This window comes from Mirounga angustirostris, unplaced genomic scaffold, assembly GCF_029215605.1.
Source record: "Mirounga angustirostris isolate CCGP_5_RB_7025 unplaced genomic scaffold, mMirAng1.0.hap1 SCAF_14, whole genome shotgun sequence".
NCBI classification, from domain to species: Eukaryota; Metazoa; Chordata; class Mammalia; order Carnivora; family Phocidae; genus Mirounga; species Mirounga angustirostris.
In genome coordinates, this window is record NW_026991722.1 from 91,792,686 (window position 1) to 91,812,393 (window position 19,708).

The following is a 19,708-nucleotide window of genomic DNA, read 5'->3' on the forward strand; positions in this document are numbered from 1 at the left end:
GTGTTTGGCAATTTTGTCAGCAGAATGGCTCTGAGTTCATAGGAACAGGCCCCTCAAGGGTTTCCAATCGGCACCACGTTGACCTTTCTACCTGGGAGACCAGACACATGGTACAAATAAGGGATTTTAGAAAAAGTATATAAAACCCTATTCTCCTGAGAAAAGACAGCATTCCTGTTCCATTAATTCAATCTTACTGAATGGAACTGTGTATAAAATAACACACATTCTTCTGAAATATGACGTTGGCTCCATGGTGACTGACACATAAACTCTGTCACTAGGTACCTGTCAGAGCATCTAAGCTGTCACTCCTTCCCTGCTAGAACTTCCAGCACATTTGTCCTTTGCGCTCTGAGGTCAGGGCCACACACACTCACGTGGCAGGGCTCCCGCAGACTCGTGTCTGTGCTGGGAGGACGGAGCCGGGGAGGGAATCCCTGCCCAGTGTGTTGTTTCAAGCAGTTTGAATCAGTGGCAGGAGAAAACAATGCTCCATGTGTGTCCCTCTAGGAATGCACAGGACGGCTTCTTGACACGATCTGGAGAGAATCATTCCCTGTCTCCTCAGTACTGTGGGGACCTCAGAGGAAGGAAAGCTCTGGAAATCAGGGAGAAAGCACATTCAAGGAAAGTCCTAGCATCCTGCACAGAAGCGACACTGTGTCCATGGGGACCCGTCACTACTCTGGACCCTGATGTCTAAGAAGAGTTTGTGTAGAGACACCACCCCAGTCCTGACCCAGGAACATAGAAGGGAGCCATGAACAGACTCATTCTGAAGACTCTTAGCAGGGCATCTAAGAGTCCTGACATAAGGGGAAGTGATATACAGGAACACCTGGTCAGTCCCTAAAGCAAGGAGCAGTGGACAAAGCAGTTGGGGTGGGTTGCAGAGATGGGTCTGATGGGCCCTGGTCACCATGTCACACAATGGTGTATCTGGGTCTGGACACCAGGGGCACTCTAGTCCCATTTCTGAGGAGTCATTGGTGATCAGAGCTGGGACCTGACACCTGGCCCTGCCTGTGCCCTCTGCTCAGTGCTCGCAGCTGGGACCTCCCCCCACCCCCAACCCCTCCCCTGCCCATGTCCTTGACATCCACAAGCAGAAGGACATGACCCAGGACCAGGGAGGGGTCAGAGAATGGGGGTCTCATTTGCATGGCCGGGCCCTCCCTCTCTCAGAGGATGAAGAGGGGAAGGGAGAGATGAGGGGAGGCTCTGCACATCTGTGGGGCCACAGAAGGCAGGATCGGTGATGACCTCCACCATGGCCTGGTCCCCTCTCCTCCTCAGCCTCCTCGCTCACTGCACAGGTGACTGGATGCAGGGACAGGGGAAGGGGCCCTGGGGGGACATGGAGGGCCCTCCTTCCTCTTTTTCTCTCTAGACCCCAGCATCACCCTGTCTGTGTCTCTCCCCCTTGCAGGGTCCTGGGCCCAGTCTGTGCTGACTCAGCCGCCCTCCGTGTCTGGGAGCCTGGGCCAGAGGGTCACCATCTCCTGCACTGGAAGCAGCTCCAATATCGGGGGATATGCTGTGAGCTTGTACCAACAGCTCCCAGGAAAAGCCCCCAGAACCGTCATCTATTATGATAGCAAGCGACCCTCAGGGGTCCCGGATCGATTCTCTGGCTCCAAGTCTGGCAGCTCAGGCACCTTGACCATCACTGGGCTCCAGGCTGAGGACGAGGCTGAGTATTACTGCCAGTCCTATGACAGCAGTCTCAGTGCTCACACAGTGCTCCCGGCCTGTGGGGAAGTGAGACAAAAACCTGCTGTCCCTCAGCAACGGGTCCCGTGCAGCTCCCCCTCCTTGGCCAAGTCAGCTCCTTCCTTTTTTGGTCTACACTGTAGTCTGAACTAATCTCAAGGAACATTGGCTACAAAATATTCCAAATTTTCTTAAATTCAGCCCCTTCAGCCTCTCCTAAGCAGGAAGATATTGTTTGGTTTTCTCATATTGAGGAGAAACTCCTGGGTGCCAGGGCCAGGCTGCCTGGGTAAAAGCAGACTAATCATTTGTAAAAGCGGACTAATAATTCAAGAATATCTTGACTTTTTAACCAAGTTAAAACAGAATTCTAATTTTGTATCCACATAGTTTGATTTTAAAGCTCACTTATTTATTTAAATTTATCTTAATTTTAACAAGTATTGACCACACATACAATTCCTTTCTAGGTTCCTTTCCCAAAAACCTACTACAACTTTCTCCTATTGTCTCCAGACCCCAGCATCACCCTGTCTGTGTCTCTCCCCCTTGCAGGGTCCTGGGCCCAGTCTGTGCTGACTCAGCCGCCCTCCGTGTCTGGGGCCCTGGGCCAGAGGATGACCATCTCCTGCACTGGAAGCAGCTCCAACCCCAGGGGTTATGCTCTTTAGTACCACTTTAGTGCCAACAGCTCTGAGGAGCAGCCCCTCAATCTCCTCTTTTATGCTCACAATAATCAATCTTTGGGGATCCCCGTTCAATTCTCTGGCTCCAGGTCTGGCAACTGAGGCTCCCTGACCATCGCTGGGCTTGAGGCTGAGGACGAGGCTGATTACTCCTGCCCGCCCTATGACAGTGGACTCCATGTTCACACCGAGCTCCCGGGCTGTGTGGAAGCAACAGAGACGTGCTGTCCCCACAGCAGCAGGGTTCCCCGTTCAGCCCTATTTCCTGGCCAAGCCAACGCCTTGCTTGCTTGCTTTGGTACAACCTGGGGCCTGAGATCCATCTGAGGGAATTTGTCCGCGAATTCATTTCACATTCTTTTACATTTGTCCCTGAACCCTGTCCTTGGCATCCACAGATTTTGTCATTTTCTCAAATTGAGCAAAAATTTCGGGGAACCGTGGCAGGATGGCCGGTGGACAGAGTCCATCATGAGTTGGGGAAGAACCAGCAAAACACAGTCTACCTACATGTGAGTCCCAACATGTCGGAAGTGTCCTATATGTGTCCAGTACCAACAGCTCCCATGTATGGGGTCCCAAATCCGCAACTATTATGATGTGAGTCCCTCTGGGGACTCTGATCCTTTCTCTGCTTCCATGTCTTACCGCTCTGGCTCCCTGACCATCACTGGGCTGAGGTCTGAGGACAGTCTGCTCCTCACTGCCCCTCCTGGGACAGCATCTCAGGGCTCACACAGCCTCCAGGCCTGTGGAAATTGGGACCAGAGCCCCGTTCTCATCGGCCAGGAGGGGGAGGACCGGCGGCTGCTCAGGCTCTTCCTGTGGCTTCTGCTTCTGGTGCTCCGGCTGCGGCCATCATGGGGCCAAGTCCATGCAAGGGCATCTCCTGGGGGTGAGGGCTCCTCCTTTCCTTCTGTCCCCACCTTCACTCACAGCGGCCTCTCCCTAGACAGAGAGTCTTCCAAGGACACAGAAAGGTCATCTCCCCCATTAGGTTGAGACACAGGGTCTCTACACTGAGGTTCATGGGCTGGGGGTGGCAGGTCCAGGGTGCTCATCTCCCCCCTGAACTGTGAGGAATCTGGGGTCTCCATTCTTGATCATTTACCTATTTCTACAAGTTTCCAGACCCATGTAATCCTATTAGTCTTCCATAGGAATGTCTGTTCTTTGTGCTCATTGAGCTGATTTCTTCTGTCCCTGCTGCACCAACAGGGGAGTATTGAGGAATCATATATTTGGGTCTTTTAGGATGACTGCCTTTTTATTGCCATCAATGCTGAGAGCGAACAAGTGACTTTTCTTGGTCACTTCCATTGTCTATTACTTGCAGAAAGACGTTGAATAATCATGGAGTTAAGGCCACTTACGCCTGTTCCTGATCTTGTAGAAAGGTCCTCCCCTCTCACCACAGTAGCTAACTTCCTGTCTGGGGGACTGAGTTCTAGGTGTGTGGGAGAGAGTGTGTTACCATGGGTCAAATGTGTCTGTCTGTTTCTACTTTATGTAGTTTTTGTTAGGACTTTGTTTTCTATTTGCTCAAAGAGTCTTTCAAGATCTAGTGAGATAATATGATTTTCATCTATTGCTTTAATAATAGGATATCTTATATAGAATAATTTTTTACTGTGGAATTCAACTTGTATGCCTGCAGTAAATCACAGATGGTCATGGTGTATGAACATATGGATGTGAGATTGGAGTCACACTGTTGATATGGTATTTAGATCATTTGTAAAATATGTCTTAATACTGATCTGCAAATTTCCTTTTCCTGTATAATATCTTTCAGATGTATCAGTATTACATTTTCTTTCTATAAGAATTTAACTTGTCTTGGGGCACCTGGCTGGCTTAGTCAGTTGAGTATGCAACTCTAGAACTCAGAATCGTGAGTTCAAGCCCCACATTGGGCATGGATCCTACTTAAAAGTGTAAAAAAAAAAAAAGAATTTAAATTTTCCATTGTTTTTCAATGCTTTCAATAACATATATATGAAGCAAACAAATAAAATATTCTGCTCTCTGAAAGTTTGTTATTTTTTCTTGTGAAGCTAATCTCATCTCATGCCTTTTTGTGGAATAGTTCCTCATAATATTCTCTATTTTTTTTTAAAGAGATTTTATTTGTTTATTTGAAAGAGAGAGAGAAAGAGTGTGAGAGAGAGAGCAAGCATGAGCAGTGGCAGGGGCAGAGGGGCTTGATCCCAGGACCCTGGGATCATGATCTGAAGAGAAAGCAGACGCTTAACCGACTGAGCCACCCAGGTTGTCCCAGTGACTGGATCAATCTTGCAGGTTCTCTATGCCTGTCCAGCTTCCTCATGCCCTCAGTCAGTCATTCCGGCACATCTTGCAGTTTCCTCAGACAGCTCCCCTCTGGAGGGGCAGGGCCTCTGTGCTGGGAACCAGCAATGAATTAGATAGAGGGGGTCCTTTCTCTCTGCCTTAGATGCTCTTCACTTCTCCTACTCTTCTTTGTTTTACCTTCTCCCTGCTCCAAGGCATCCGTAAAACTCCGATATCCTGCCCCAGAGTAATTGACCAGTTCCCTCCCTCACTCTATTACACCTTTCCTTCCCAGAGGAGGGGGGGGTAGAATCCTATCTTCACCTGGAATTCCTTAAGGGACCTTTCTCCCCATTTGTCAACTGCACGAGGCACAGCCCTTCCCTGGACCACATTCCACTATATTCCTTCTGAAGGTCTGTTCCTTATTTCTGTTTCCACCTTCTCCTTCTCATACCTATCTTTGTCCTTGACCAGAAGCAGAGATGGGACATATATGTGGAATAGATGTATGGTCATAGACAGCTACCCCATATGGAGATGATGCCTCATCCCAAGGGAACCATTGTTCTAGTTGAAGATCCATGTGTCTTCCTGAGTGTCCTCATTCAGTTCCTTCCTCACATGGGGAGCTGAGAGGTGGGCCAGACCCACACATCTGGCCAGAACCACACATGGACTTTGGCAACCTCCTCACCTAGGAATTCACTTCAATAATCCCCATGCCGTCAACATGAATTACCCTCTGGCAAGCATCCCTGAACTTTTGTCATGCACATGTCATATCCTGCTGATATCTATTTATTTTTGACATTGGCCAAAATATTGATATTATACGTGAAAATGATGTGATTGGTGAATATCTGGTTCTTACCGTAGAGGATAAATACACACTAATTTGTATAAATTGTATAAACAGAACTGAAAATGTCTCAGTATTGGAGCATATGAATCAATAAAGTAAAAGTATAATAATTATCTGTGAATATTTTATAATTAGAATCTTATATGTTTCTTTTTTTAAATATTTTATTTATTTATTTGACAGAGAGAGAGAGAGAGCACAGGTAGACAGAGCAGTAGGCAGAGGGAGAGGGAGAAACGGGCTCCCCACTGAGCAGGGAGCATGATGCGGGGCTCAATCCCAGGACTCTGAGATCATGACCTGAGTCGAAGGCAAATGCTTAACCAACTGAGCCACCCAGGTGCCATGAGAATCTTACAGGTTTCTAACTGCACAGTTGCAGTGTAAATATAAAGTGCAATTAGTGGTGTGGAACACATTTTTTTTTTTCTCCATCTTCAAATAATCTAACAGTCCAAGAAGGGTTTCAAAGCTTGAGAGGTTATCTTTTGATGACACTGACCTCAGAGATAGAGGAATCTGGCTCCAGGGAGAAGGTGGTGGGAGATGCTGGAGGCTGGAGGACAGGGTGGGAGCTGGTCAACCAGCAGAGAGGGGCTGGGTGCGGGGAGGGCAGTGTCCTCTCCCAGGGACCACACCCTGAGGAAGCCGAGAGCTGGAAGCAGGGCTCTCCTCTCAGTCCTGACAGAAGCACTGCGTCAGGAGCACAGAGGGGGCTCCTTCCTGACCCTTCCTGTTACTTCCTTACCTGCACCAATCAGAAAATAGTTGGTGCTTCTAAAATGTGTGTTTTACAAATAACTATGTAAGTTCTAGAACACATAAATGAGTTTTCTCAAACTAAAAAACATTAAAAGAAAACTTTATGCTTTTCTGTTTTACCCATAAGTATTGGGGGCAGCACAGGTTCAATTTAGTTCTTAAACTCCTCCTGTGCTCAGAGTCTACCCTGTGAGATCGCTCATTTCAGGGTCATAGATGCAGAGCTTCCCTCTCAGATTCCCTCCTGCTTCATTACTTGTCCTACTGTTCCAAAGTAGGGAACACATTCTATTATACCCCTAAGCTGTATCTGTCTAGCATCTCCTACAGGAGTTCATGTAGTAATTTCCCTACAACAACCAGGTGATCATCACTACATCAACAATGAAGAAGCCCCAGAGAATATTAAGTCGTTAAGCGTCTGCCTTCGGCTTAGGTCATGATCTCAGGGTCCTGGGATCGAGTCCCACATCAGGCTCCCTCCTCGGCAGGAAGCCTGCTCCTCCTCTCCAACTCCCCCTGCTTGTGTTCCCTGTCTCGCTGTGTCTCTCTCTGTCAAGTAAATAAATAAAATCTTTCTTAAAAAAAAAGATAGTATCCAAAAGAAAATAACTTTTAGGAGTCAACTTAACCAAGTAGGCAAAAGACTTGCAAAATAAAAAGTAAAAAGGATTGCTGAAAATACTAAAAGGATTTAAATAAGTGAGAGGATCCCACATCCATGGCTCGGATTGACTTAATATTGTGAAGGTACAAGCAACACCATCCAAATCCATCTCCACAGTCAATGCTGTCCTGCCAGGTGCTTGTTGCTCCCAGTTTAATCCCACGATGTCTACTGCTCACCCCCCTGCTTGTTGGAGGGTTTTGGATAAATGTCTGTTCTTTGGACCCAGATTTTAGACACTCATCCCCCATGAATTCCACATTAGGGTGAGGGTTGTCAGGGCAGGAGAGATGGAAAAACCCCTCAACAGAGGAGTGATCCATTTATAGCAATGTTCTGTGTGTAACAATCTTTATACTAATGAAAAATATAAAGCTGATTTAAAATATATTAAGTATATAAGAGAGTCAAATATATAAGTATTTGTCAGGCTAAATTTCAAGGAAACTTTGAACCTGGAAAGGTGAGCAGGAGCAGAAGACGCATGTCCCTGACAGTGTCCTGTTCCCATGGCAGAGACAGGCATCAAACGTCCTTGCAGTGCAGGCTGAGGGGACCTCACAGGAGAATCTAAACCCACAGCAACAACAACTGTCAAACTGTAAGATGGGTCCATGTAGAATTACTGTGAGGTGTGAACCACCTTGATACTCGAGAGATTTAAGCCTTTTATTTGGTTCAAGATGATGGTAGACTGGTTATGAGCCCAAGCTCTTGGAAGAGGCAAACTCCAATGTCAGGTAATCCTGAAATACCTGCTAACGTAAGCAGTGTGCAATACATAATGTTTTTAACCATCCGGAGGTCATTAGTGATCTAGAAATAAGCTGTCAGCCCGAACACCACAGAGGGCTCCTCTTCATTCTACTGCCCGGGGCAGCGACATCATTCTAGATCCAATTGCAAAAGTCTGGACTTCATTCCAGGAGCGCTGGGAGGTGTCAGATGGGCTGGACGACTTGGTGTCTCGGCCCAGCAGGTGGCGCTGTGGGACTGGGCGTGTGTGGACAGGCTTCTGGTCCAGACCAAGCAGGGAACTACTCTACTCATTCTTGCACACTTGGCAGGTGGTGTCTTCACTGAAGTGTGACTGCAGAACCTGTGTCCCTGCAGCTGCGTGGGGGCTCAGCTCTGACTCCCTCCCTCCTTCCTGCTCCATCCGCCACCCCATGGAGGCCTTGCCCAGGCTGGTGTTCAGACAGGGACAGACCTGCCCACACCTGGAGCTGTTCTCATGAAAAATAATCACCTGCCGTGCTACCGGGGCCCAGGGCAAGCGACCCCTGGGGAGGGGAGGAGGGGAAAGCCAACAATGTGGCCTCATGCAGCCGACTCTGGGGCTTCTCTGTCCTGTCCTGATTCCTCTGTGGCCTCCTCCCTCATAGACAAGGAATTGCCTTTAGGGCTGAAGAGAAAAGCTGCTGGGGTGGGGAGGCATTTGCACCGCTTTGCTCCCAAACAAAGCCTCATTCTTTCTGTCACCTTAGAGCCTCCAGCTTTCCTTTCAGGGCCTGTCAGACTGTGGTACTCTGCCGTCCAGGGCATCGGGGTCCTTGTTAGGGGGAAAAGGAAAAAAATATATAAATGTATATGATATTTATTATAAATAATTATAAATATTACATATTATAATATTGTATATATACTATATAAGCATATGAAATATATTAAATGTGTATAATATATTATATTGAATTATTACATGTATCATTTTATTATATATAATCTAGTAAATATAGATATTAGGTATGATAAAAATACTATAGATTATATATTGTATCAAATGTTACATGTTGCATATACATATCATATATTATAAGGTATACATTTAAGTACTATAAATTATATATAGAGGTGATGAGGGAATGGAAGACAAGCTGAGGACAAAGCAGAAGCTGACACCCCAAGCCCCCCCCCATGGGATCTGTGTGACATTCCTCAGGCACTCCTGGCTGCCCTAAAGGGAAAACAAATAGTTGACTTGTAGAGATCACAATCCTGCAAGACCTGAGTCTCCCTCAGTTTACAAATGTCCTAGTGATTTACAAGGAAGAAGCTTTCTTATCAATAGGCAAACTCCCAGAGACCCATAACTCAGTTTCCTGATGTTAGGGTTTCCTTAGGGAAGGAAAGCCCCTTCCATAAAATTGAGGTAGGCTGAGGCAGAAGGAAATGTCCATAAAATTGAATTCTTTTAAACCTACAGCCCATTGATAAGGAAGTGTGATAGGAGGAATGTAACATTCCTCCAGGAAGCTCCCAACTATCTTACCATTAATGCTTTCCTGAAGGAAAAACAACCTTAACTTGACAAATTGGAAAGCCTCCAGTATCTTGTGTGTCATCTTTAATACAGGAAAGTTCTTTCAAAACCTCCCTTTGTCCTTACCTCCGCCAACCCCATAGTATAGAATCAGCGGCCCTTCACAACCCGGGGACCGCAGCTCTTTCTGCCCACCGGGCCTGTCCCCGTGCTTTAAGAAACCACCATTTGGCACCAAAGACATCTCAAGAACTCTTTCTTAGTCCTGGGCTCTGGACTCCACCCCACCGCACCTCACCTATATTCCAAAACCACAGCGGAGGGAGGGAGAGGAAAATGAAGTAATAAGGAGATCACAGGGAATAACTTGCAAAGCCTTGACTCCCAGAGCAGGAGTGAGTGGGTTCTTTTTATTTCGCATTTGGGATGAATATTCAGAGGGGAGCTCTGTCATCCCTTGTCCAGGTGTGGGTAAGGTCCGTCAGGAGGCCTGAGAGCACAGGCCTATAGGGGCATCCTTTGCTCTGTTAATGCAGCCAGTGCGCCTCCTAGTGCAGAGACTTGAACAGTATATTGAAGCCGAGGTGGCTGCCCCACAAGGGGACGGGGCTGGGGACCTGCTCCCAGAGCCAGGATAAACTGGAAAGGATTTGGGGTCCTCATCTGGGGCAAGGAATGCAGGGCCTGGTTGCCTTGAAAACAGCACTGGGGGGTTCACCACTGATTGATTCATTGTCTCTGATGTGGTTAGATAGACTGTTTCCTGGCCTGGTAGAGCTGTCCATTTTTGCATTTCCTTTGTTCCCTTAAATCTTTAACTACTGGAGTTTTTTTTGTTCTGTTTTGTTTGTTTGTTTTCATTTCTTCTTAATTCTGACACCTCTTAGGAAGATCTGCAAGATGTGTGCTCAGAAAGTAGAGACACAAGGGCAGAGATCACAGGAAACAGCTGGGGGCCCAAAATGACTTCTCTTGTGTCAGGAAAGCTATAGCCCAACTGTTTGTTTGTTTGTTTTTCTCCTGGGGACCCCTAGCTTTTTCTGCTCACACACGGACCCACTGATGGCACTCCTTGGTATTGTAAACCCCGGTGGACAGTGTGCATCAGCAGGGTCCTTCAGAGATGAAAAGCACAGCCCAAAGACACCTCTCGCCTAGGACATCGAGCATCACCCTAGAGTCATCAGGGGTTGGGGGGTCTGTGTGCTCTTTCCAACTTTGTGAGGGGTTCCTGGGCTCAAGATTCTTCTCCAACACCCAGTTTTCCAATCCTTGTGTTCCCCACTGTCTCCAGACCTTCCCAGTGAGAAAGGATTCTTCTGACCCATGGTGCCTTGAGAATGTCTGTGACAGTTTCTCAGGGCTCCCTTCAAGGTCAGGGAGCCTGGCTGATTACTGTGACTCCCCAATTTATTCAGGATGAAATAGATTTCATTAGTTCTCAAACTCATGATTTTAGTTGCTATTTCTAAGAAATCTGATATTGGTCATTTATTTCTATATTTTATGGTGACTTACAGAAGCTGACCCTGTGTTTTTCAGATATGTCAATAATTCTTTCTAATTCTTCCTTTTTCTCTTAAGTTTGGGTCCTCCTGAAGAGGAAAAGTACGCAGAGCAGGTCCAGGCCAGGAGGCCCCAGAAGATGGAAAGTTACTAACAATAAGCTAGAGATAACCAGAAGCCCTCCTGGGAGCAAGAGATAACCAGCCATTTCTGCTTCTGTAAACAGGCTTCCCACCACAGGCTCCCCGCACTATTGTCCCCGCCTAAAGCAGCCCCCGCTCCCCCAGTTTAAACCCACCTACCAGCAGTCAGCACAGCCCTTGGAACCTGACTGCCTGCATCCCCTATAAAAGCCCTATAACCCCATTGCCCGGGGCCCAGAACTTGGAGCACGAGCTCATCTGGGCCCGCTGGCGTAAAATAAATCCGAGTTCTCCTACTTCTCCGAGGGTCACTTGGTCTCTCTCTGGTCTGATTTTTATTTTTCCGCAACACTTCTTATCTTCAAATTTGGTGCATATAAAATCGCGTACTTTTCTCCAGTGTATGAAAGGATCCTTTGATAAATAGACACAAAGTGATTGAGTAGGAACCGTTGTGTGATATAAGTTGAGCTCGCAAACACAAACACTGAGGAGGGCAAACAGCAACCATTACATTGTACGAAACAGACAATGTACTAGCAATTCTGAAATGAATATAAAATCATATTTTATTCATCGTGATGAACACTGATCTGACACTTAAACGTGTGTTTAAAGAATGTAGGGGAGGTGGGCCTGGGTGGGTCAGTCAGAGAAGCATCTGCCTTAGGCTCAGATCATGACCTCAGGGTCCTGGGATCAAGCCCTGGGTCTGGCTCAGAGGGGAGTTGGCTTCTCCCTCTCCTTCTGCGCCCCCCACCTCAGCTTATAAGTGCATTCTCTCTCTAATAAATCTTTAAAAAAATAAAAAGTGTAGGGGAGAATGAATGAATGAATGCTGCAGACTAAGCCTGCTTTCTTCCCATGGGGGAGGGAAGGAGTCTCTCAGCCCTGCTCATCCATGTGTCCACACCCCTCCACAGGTCACATCATGATCGCCATGTGACAGAGGGACAACAGATCCATCTGCAGCCCCCCACGTGCTCTCCCACCTGACCTCACCTGAGTCTGGGCATCCCCATCTCTGCGGGCATCGCCCTCCATCCACCTGACACTCTGGACCATCCCTTCCTCTCCCACGCCCAGGGTCCACTCAGTCACCTCTCTGAGTCCCACCTGGGACCACGAGACATTTCTCCCTTCCCTGTTTCCTCTGCTCTCCTCTTCCTCCAGCCACACCCCCTTGTATCCCCTTCCAGGTCTCCCTGTTCCAAGTTCTGTCCTAGGACTTCCCACAAAGTTAAATCCTTAATGAGCAGCACTGACCAGAAGTGCAGCCTGGATTAAAAATCTCAGAGAAAATGGAGGGGAGGTCACAGGATGGCCCCTCTGTTGTTCCTGCTGGATACCCAGGCCCTGCTCTGTCCCCACAGCCGCTGGGGGTCCTGTCAGCCCTGCTCAGGAAGGGCCGGGCGTTCTCACACTCGGTGTCCTTCTCTGTGAAGGTGTGTGTCTACACTGCAAGTTCCTGTTCACACTCAGCACCCAGAGCCAGCCTGACTCCTCTGAGTACCCCCCACCCTGTGGGGACAGATTCCCTCTGCTCTCTGCTCCCCGTGTCTTGTCCTCAGATGCACACAGGTTCACAGGCTCCCCTGGGTCAGGACTGCACAGGTACCTCCTGCCACACCCCACTGCATGGAGGAAGCCTGATCAGGGACAGCATGCCAGGACCTCTGTCCTTCCCTGGAGGGTCACTCTCCCATGGTGGGAGCACAGGCATTAGGGAAGCAGGTGAAGGGGAGGCTTGCCAGCAGTGGGAAAGGAGAGATTCTTCCAGAGACCAGGAGAGGGCGCTGTGGGACCATGTCTGGGAGTTTCTTCAGGCTAGGGTCTCCCAGCAGGACAGTCCTCCACTGACAGGAGGCCCCAAGGCCGGGTCCCTAACTTTCAGTGGGGATATGGCAGGTGTATCCTCTCTGGGCCTGGTAAGTCCGTGGACCTGGGCCTGTGTGTGGTCCCTGCAGCTGCTTCCTCCAGGCCCACCAGGGAGAAACTAGAGCATCAGGAATTCTCTGAGTCCAAGGGCCACAGACCCGGGAGTGCACAGCAGGGAGAAGCAGGAGTGGGTCACATTTGCATGAGCAGCCCCTCCTCTGTGAGGCCCTTGACAGGGGATTAGACAGGCCCAGGGCAGCCCAGCCCCAGCTCTGTGGCCTAAGAAGGGGCTGTGTCACCATGGCCTGGAGCCTGACCTCCTTGCGATCCTCACTGCACAGGTGGGGACAGGCCCCAGTGGCCGAGGGCGGCCCCCCAGCCTGAGTCAGATCCCCTGGCTCAGCTCCTCAACCACATGCACCCGATCCCTTCTCTTCATTCTGATGGTTCCCTGTCCCAGCCCATGCTGACCCGGCCGCCCTCCCTCTCTGCATCTCTGGGAACGACAGACAGACTCACCTGCACCCTGAGCAAGGACATCAGTGTTGGCGGCTCTAACATCTACTGGATCCAGCAGCAGCCAGGGAGCCCTCCCCGGGATCGGCTGTACTACTGCTCAGACTCCGAGAAGCACCAGGGCTCTGGGGTCCCCAGCCGCTCCTCGGGCTCCAAAGACGCCTCGGCCAATGCGGGTCTTCTGCGCATCTCGGGGCTGCAGGCTGAGACCGAGGCGGATTATTACTGGGCTGCAGCTCACGGCGCTGGGAGCAGCTACCCATCCTCACAGCGTCTCAGATAAGGAGGGAGTGAGACAAAAAGCCCTGGGTCCCAGGACCTTGTGTGTGAGCTTATTTCATTGAGAAACTTACCAGGGGACACCTGCAGGGAGGACTCTTCTGCAGCACAATCTCTCCTTGAACAGGAGAAAAACACACACACACACATTATGCCTGTGAATTGAGCCAGCCTAGGGCATCTGAGGAAGACAAAGACAGATGAGATATCCGAGCCCAACCGCACATCCCCACTCAATCTGGAGAAGATGGACAGGAATGAATTCTGTGTCTACGGCTGAACATACTGCCAACGAACATTCCTCCACAATCCGTTCTATCATCTTTTTTTTTTTTTTTGTAGTTTTTAATTTTATTACATTATGTTAGTCACCATACAATACATCATTAGTTTTTGATGTAGTGATCCACGATCCATTGTTTTCATATAACACCCAGTGCTCCATGCAGTACGTGCCCTCCTTAATACCCATCACCGGGCTGACCAATCCCCCCTCCCCCCTCCCCTCTAGTTTCTCAGGTCCATAGTCTCTCATGGTTCATCTCTCCCTCCAATCCCCCCCCCATTTTTCCCTTCCTTCTCCTAATATCCTCCATGTTATTCCTTATGTTCCACAAATAAGTGAAACCATATGATAATTGACTTTCTCTGCTTGATTTATTTCGCTTAGCATAATCTCCTCCAGTCCCATCCATGTTGATGTAAAAGTTGGGTATTCATCCTTTCTGATGGCTGAGTAATATTCCATTGTATATATGGACCACATCTTCTTTATCCATTCATCTGTTCAAGGGCATCTCGGCTCTTTCCACAGTTTGGCTATTGCGGACATTGCTGCTATGAACATTGGGGTGCATATGGCCCTTCTTTTCACTACATCTGTGTCTTTGGGGTAAATACCCAGGAGTGCAATTGCTGGGTCATAGGGTAGCTCTATTTTTAAATTTTTGAGGAACCTCCACACTGTTTTCCAAAGTGACTGTACCAACTTGCATTTCCACCAACAGTGTAAGAGGGTTCCCCTTTCTCCACAACCTCTCCAACATTTGTTGTTTCTTTCCCTGTCCATTTTGGCCATTCTAACTGGTGTAAGGTGGTATCTCAGTGTGGTTTTGAGCTGGATTTCCCTGATGGCTAATGATGATGAACATTTTTCATGTGTCTCTTAGCCATTTGTATGTCTTCTTCAGAGAAGTGTCTGTTCATCTCTTCTGCCCACTTTTTGACTTGATTATTTGTTTTTTGGGTGTTGAGTTTGAGAAGTTCTTTATAGATTTTGGATACCAGTCCTTTATCTGTAGTGTCATTTGCAAATATCTTCTCCCATTCTGTGGGTTGCCTCTATGTTTTGTTGACTATTTCCTTTCCTGTGCAGAAGCTTTTTATCTTGATGAAGTCCCAAAAGTTCATTTTTGCTTTTGTTTCACTAGCTTTTGGAGATGTATCTTGAAAAGTTGCTGTGGCCGATGTCAAAGAGGTTACTGCTTATGTTCTCCTCTAGGATTTTGATGGATTCCTGTCTCACATTGAGGTCTTTCATCCACTTTGAGTTTATCTTTGTGAATGGTGTTAGAGAATGGTTGAGTTTCATTCTTCTGCATGTGGCTGTCCCATTTTTCCAGCACCATTTATTGAAGAGACTGTCTTTTTTCCATCGTATGTTTTTTCCTGCTTTGTCAAAGATTATTTGACCATAGAGTTGAGGGTCCATATCTGGGCTCTCTATTCTGTTCCATTGATCTATGTGTCTGTTTTTGTGCCAGTACCATGCTGTCTTGGTGATCACAGCTTTGTAATATAGCTTGAAATCGGGCAACGTGATGCCCCAGCTTTGTTTTTCTTTTTCAACATCTCCTTGGCCATTCGGGGTCTTTTCTGATTCCATACAAATTTTAGAATTGTTTGTTCCAGCACTTTGAAAAATGTCATTGGAATTTTGATCGGGATGGCGTTGAAGGTATAGATTGCTCTGGGTAGCATGGACATTTTAACAATGTTTATTCTTCCGATCCATGAGCATGGAATATTTTTCCATCTTTTTGGGTCTTCTTCAATTTCTTTCATGAGTGTTTTGTAGTTCCTAGAGTATAGATCCTTTACCTCTTTGGTTAGGTTTATTCCGAGGTATCTTATGGTTTGTGGTGCTATTGTAAATGGAATCGTTTCTTTAATTTCTCTTTCTACAGTTGCATTGTTAGTGTATAAGAAAGCAACTGATTTCTGTGCATTGATTTTGTATCCTGCCACATTACTGAATTGCTGGATGAGTGCTAGTAATTTGGGTGTGGAGTCCTTTGGGTTTCCGCATAAAGTATCATGTCGTCTGCGAAAAGAGAGAGTTTGACTTCTTCTTTGCCAATTTGAATACCTTTTATTTCTTTTTGTTGTCTGATTGCTGTTGCTAGGACTTCTAGTACTATGTTGAACAACAGTGGTGAGAGTGGGCACCCTTGACGTGTTCCTGATCTTAAGGGAAAGGCTCTCAGCTTTTCCCCATTGAGGATGATATTTGCTGTGGGTTTTTCATAGATGGATTTTATGAGCTTGAGGAATGTTCCCTCTATCCCTATACTCTGGAGAGTTTTAATCAGGAAAGGATGTTGTATTTTGTCAAATGCTTTTTCTGCATCAATTGAGAGGACCATATGGTTCTTCTCCCTCCTCTTATTAATGTGTTCTATCACATTGATTGGTTTGCGAATGTTGAACCACCCTTGCATCCCAGGGATAAATCCCACTTGGTCGTGGTGGATGATCCTTTTAATGTATTGTTGGATCCTATTAGCTAGGATTTTGTTGAGGATTTTGGAATCCATATTCATCAGGGGTATCGGTCTGAAATTCTCCTTTTTGATGGGGTCTTTGCCTGGTTTGGGGATTAAGGTAATGCTGGCCTCATAGAATGAGTCTGGAAGTTTTCCTTCTGTTTCTATTTTTTGAAACAGCTTCAGTAGAGTAGGTATTATTTCTTCTTTGAATGTTTGGTAGAATTCCCCAGGGACTCCCATCAGGCCCTGGACTCTTGTTTTTTGGGAGGTTTTTGATCACTGCTTCCATCTCGTTACTGGTTATTGGCCTATTCAGGTTGTCAATGTCTTCCTGTTTCAGTCTTGGCAGCTTATAGGTTTCCAGGAAGGCCTCCATTTCATCCTGATTGCTCACTTTATTGGCATATAGTTGTTGATAATAATTTCTAATAATTGTTTCTATTTCCTTGGTGTTGGTCATGATCTCTCCCCTTTCTTTCATAATTTTATTAATTTGGGTCCTTTCTCTCTTCTTTTGGATAAGTCTGGCCAGTGGTTTATCAATCTTATTAATTCTTTCAAAGAACCAACTTCTAGTTTCGTTGATCTGATCTACTGTTTCTGATTTCTAATTCATTGATTTCTACTCTAATTTTAATTATTTCTCTTCTAATGTGTGGCTTAGGCGTCATTTGTTGCTCTTTCTCTAGTTCTCTAAGGTGTAGAGTTAGTTGGTGAATTCGGGATTTTTCTATTTTTTTGAGTGAGGCTTGGATGGCTATGTATTTCCTCCTTCGGACCACCTTTGCAGCATCCCATAGGTTTTGGACTGATGTGTTTTCGTTCTCGTTGATTTCCATGAACTGTTTAAGTTCTTCTTTGATTTCCTGGTTGACCCAAACATTCTTGAGCAGAGTGGTCTTTAGCTTCCAAGTGTTTGAATTTCTGCCAAATTTTTTCTTGTGATTGAGTTCCAGTTTTAAAGCATTGTGGTCTGAGAATATGCAGGGAATCATCTCAATCTTTTGGTATCGGTTGAGACCTGATTTGTGACCCAGTATATGGTCTATTCTGGAGAAAGTTCCATGTGCGCTCGAGAAGAATGAGTATTCTGTTGTTTTAGGGTGGAATGTTCTGTAAATATCTATGAGGTCTATCTGGTCCAATGTGTCATTCAAAGCTCTTGTTTCCTTGTTGATTTTCTGCTTAGATGATCTGTCCATTGCTGAGAGTGGAGTATTGAGGTCTCCTACAATTAACGTATTGTTATCAATATGACTCTTTATTTTGGTTAACAGTTGGCTTATGTAGATGGCTGCTCCCATGTTGGGGGCATAGATATTTACAATTGTTAGATCTTCTTGTTGGATAGACCCTTTAAGAATGATATAGTGTCCTTCTGTGTCTCTTATTACAGATTTTAGTTTAAAATCTCATTTGTCTGATATAAGAATTGCTACGCCAGCTTTCTTTTGAGGTCCACTGGCATGGAAGATGGATCTCCATCCCTTCACTTTCAGTCTGGATGTATCTTTAGGTTCAAAATGAGTCTCTTGTAGACAGCATATGGATGGGTCCTGTCTTTTTATCCAATCTGCAACCCTGTGCCGTTTTATGGGAGCATTTAGGCCATTCACGTTGAGAGTGATTATTGAAAGATATGAATTAATTGTCATCATGTTGCCTGTGAAGACATTGTTTTTATGGATTGTCCCTGTAAATTTCTGTTGTAGATCACTCGTGGGGTCTTTCTCCTTTTATTGAACCCCCCTTAATATTTCTTGCAGGGCCGGCTTAGTGGTCACATATTCTTTCAACTTCTGCCAGTCGTGGAAGCTCTGCATCTCTCCATCCATTCTAAATGAAAGCCTTGCCGGATAAAGTATTCTTGGCTGCATGTTCTTCTCATTTAGTACCCTGAATATGTCTGGCCAGGCCTTTCTGGCTTGCCAGGTCTCTGTGGATAGGTCTGATGTTATTCTGATGTTCCTCCCTCTGTACATAAGGAATCTCTTCCCCCTAACTGCCCTTAAGATGGTTTCCTTGGTTCTAAGATTTGCAAGTTTTACTACTACATGCCGGGGTGTTGGCCTGTTTTCCTTGATCTTGGGAGGGGTCCTCTCTGCCTCTAGGACTCGCATGTTTGTTTCATTCCCCAAATTAGGGAAGTTCTCAGCTACGATTTGCTCAAATACATCCTCTAGCCCTCTCTCTCTTTCCACTCCCTCCGGGATTCCAATTATTCTGACATTGGAACGCCTCATGGTGTCACTTATTTCTCTGATTCTATTTTCATGGACTCTGGGTTGTTTTTCCCTGGCCTCCTCTTTTCCCTTTTTATCTATTATACTGTCTTCCAGATCGCTTATTCTCTCTTCTGTCTCAGTTACCCTAGCTGTTAGATTATCTAGATTGGATTGGATCTCATTGATAGCATTTGTAAATTCTGCCAATTCCCCTTTTATTTCTGCCCTTAGAGACTCTATGTTTCCATTAATTGATTTCTCCATTCTAGCCGTTGTCTTCACAATGGCTAGCCTGAATTCCATCTCCGACATCTTGGTTATATCTGCATCCATTTGTAAATCTGCAGCATAAGTCATAATCTCTGAGTCTTTTCTGTTTTGGGGGCTCCTCCTCCTAGTCATTTTGTTGATGGGTGTTTGAGGGAATGTATAGAGTCCAAATTATTGACCAGAAACCCAAGCAAGATGCACCTGTTTTCTTGGGAACTTAGGGTTGCTGGCCTCTTGTTTTCCCAGCCTGTCTTCTGCGGGAGGGGCCTGCTGCGCTGTTACTCAGGCAACCCTGTTTGGGCCGAGTTGCCCTGCGCCCCTGTGGCGGGGGTTGGGCTCAGTGGGAATCAGTCTTTGGGGCTTTTGTTCTCTGGCGCCTTTCCCTGGCGGCTTTCCGCGTCTCTTCCGCGAGTCAGAGCAGAAGAGACTGTTTCCAACCCTCAGCCTCAGAGCAGAGAGACCACAGTCTGTTCTTCAGTGAGCTCTCCAGGCCACACTGTCTCTGTTTCTGTCCGTGCTGCTATAAACTTCAGCATCCTGGGTTGTGCACCCCTCCGCAGCGCTCCCAGTCCTGCCTCCAGGTTGGGGCCATCTCTGCCCTTTGTGCTTCTAAAACCGCCAGCCGCTCCCAGTTCACGCGCGCGACCCCGCCGGTCGGGGTTTCCACCCCGGGGGCTGCCCTAAAGTCCTTTCCCGATGCTACCGGTCTACGAGTCTGTGCCCCGTCCACAGCGCGCGAGGGTGTCGCTCACCGGCAGTGTAGGATCCCCACGGCCAGGCACCCTCCCGCTGCCATTTCTCCTCCGATATCTGCCCGCAGAATCACGGCTTTCCGCTTCGTACCTCAAAACCAACTGCCTGCGATATTCTGT

The 19,708-nt window shown here is 46.9% G+C and overlaps 1 protein-coding gene and 1 gene segment (V, D, J or C); one reads left to right on the forward strand and one right to left on the reverse strand.

The window, feature by feature from the left end:
* Positions 1-1,261: 1,261 nt before the first annotated feature.
* Positions 1,262-2,387, forward strand: LOC123841963 (immunoglobulin lambda variable 1-40-like). The segment is given in 3 exon segments: positions 1,262-1,319; positions 1,433-1,756; positions 2,272-2,387. Coding segments are annotated over 3 exon segments (498 nt in total).
* Positions 2,388-7,286: 4,899 nt separating this feature from the next.
* ZNF280B (zinc finger protein 280B) overlaps positions 7,287-19,708 on the reverse strand; it is a 121,047-nt gene continuing 108,625 nt past the window's right edge. The window contains exons 5-6 of the transcript XR_010407467.1: positions 13,298-13,497; positions 7,287-8,540 (exon numbers count right to left, since the gene is read on the reverse strand). The gene's annotated coding sequence lies outside the window, so the exon portion shown is untranslated. The remainder of the gene's footprint in view (positions 8,541-13,297; positions 13,498-19,708) is intronic.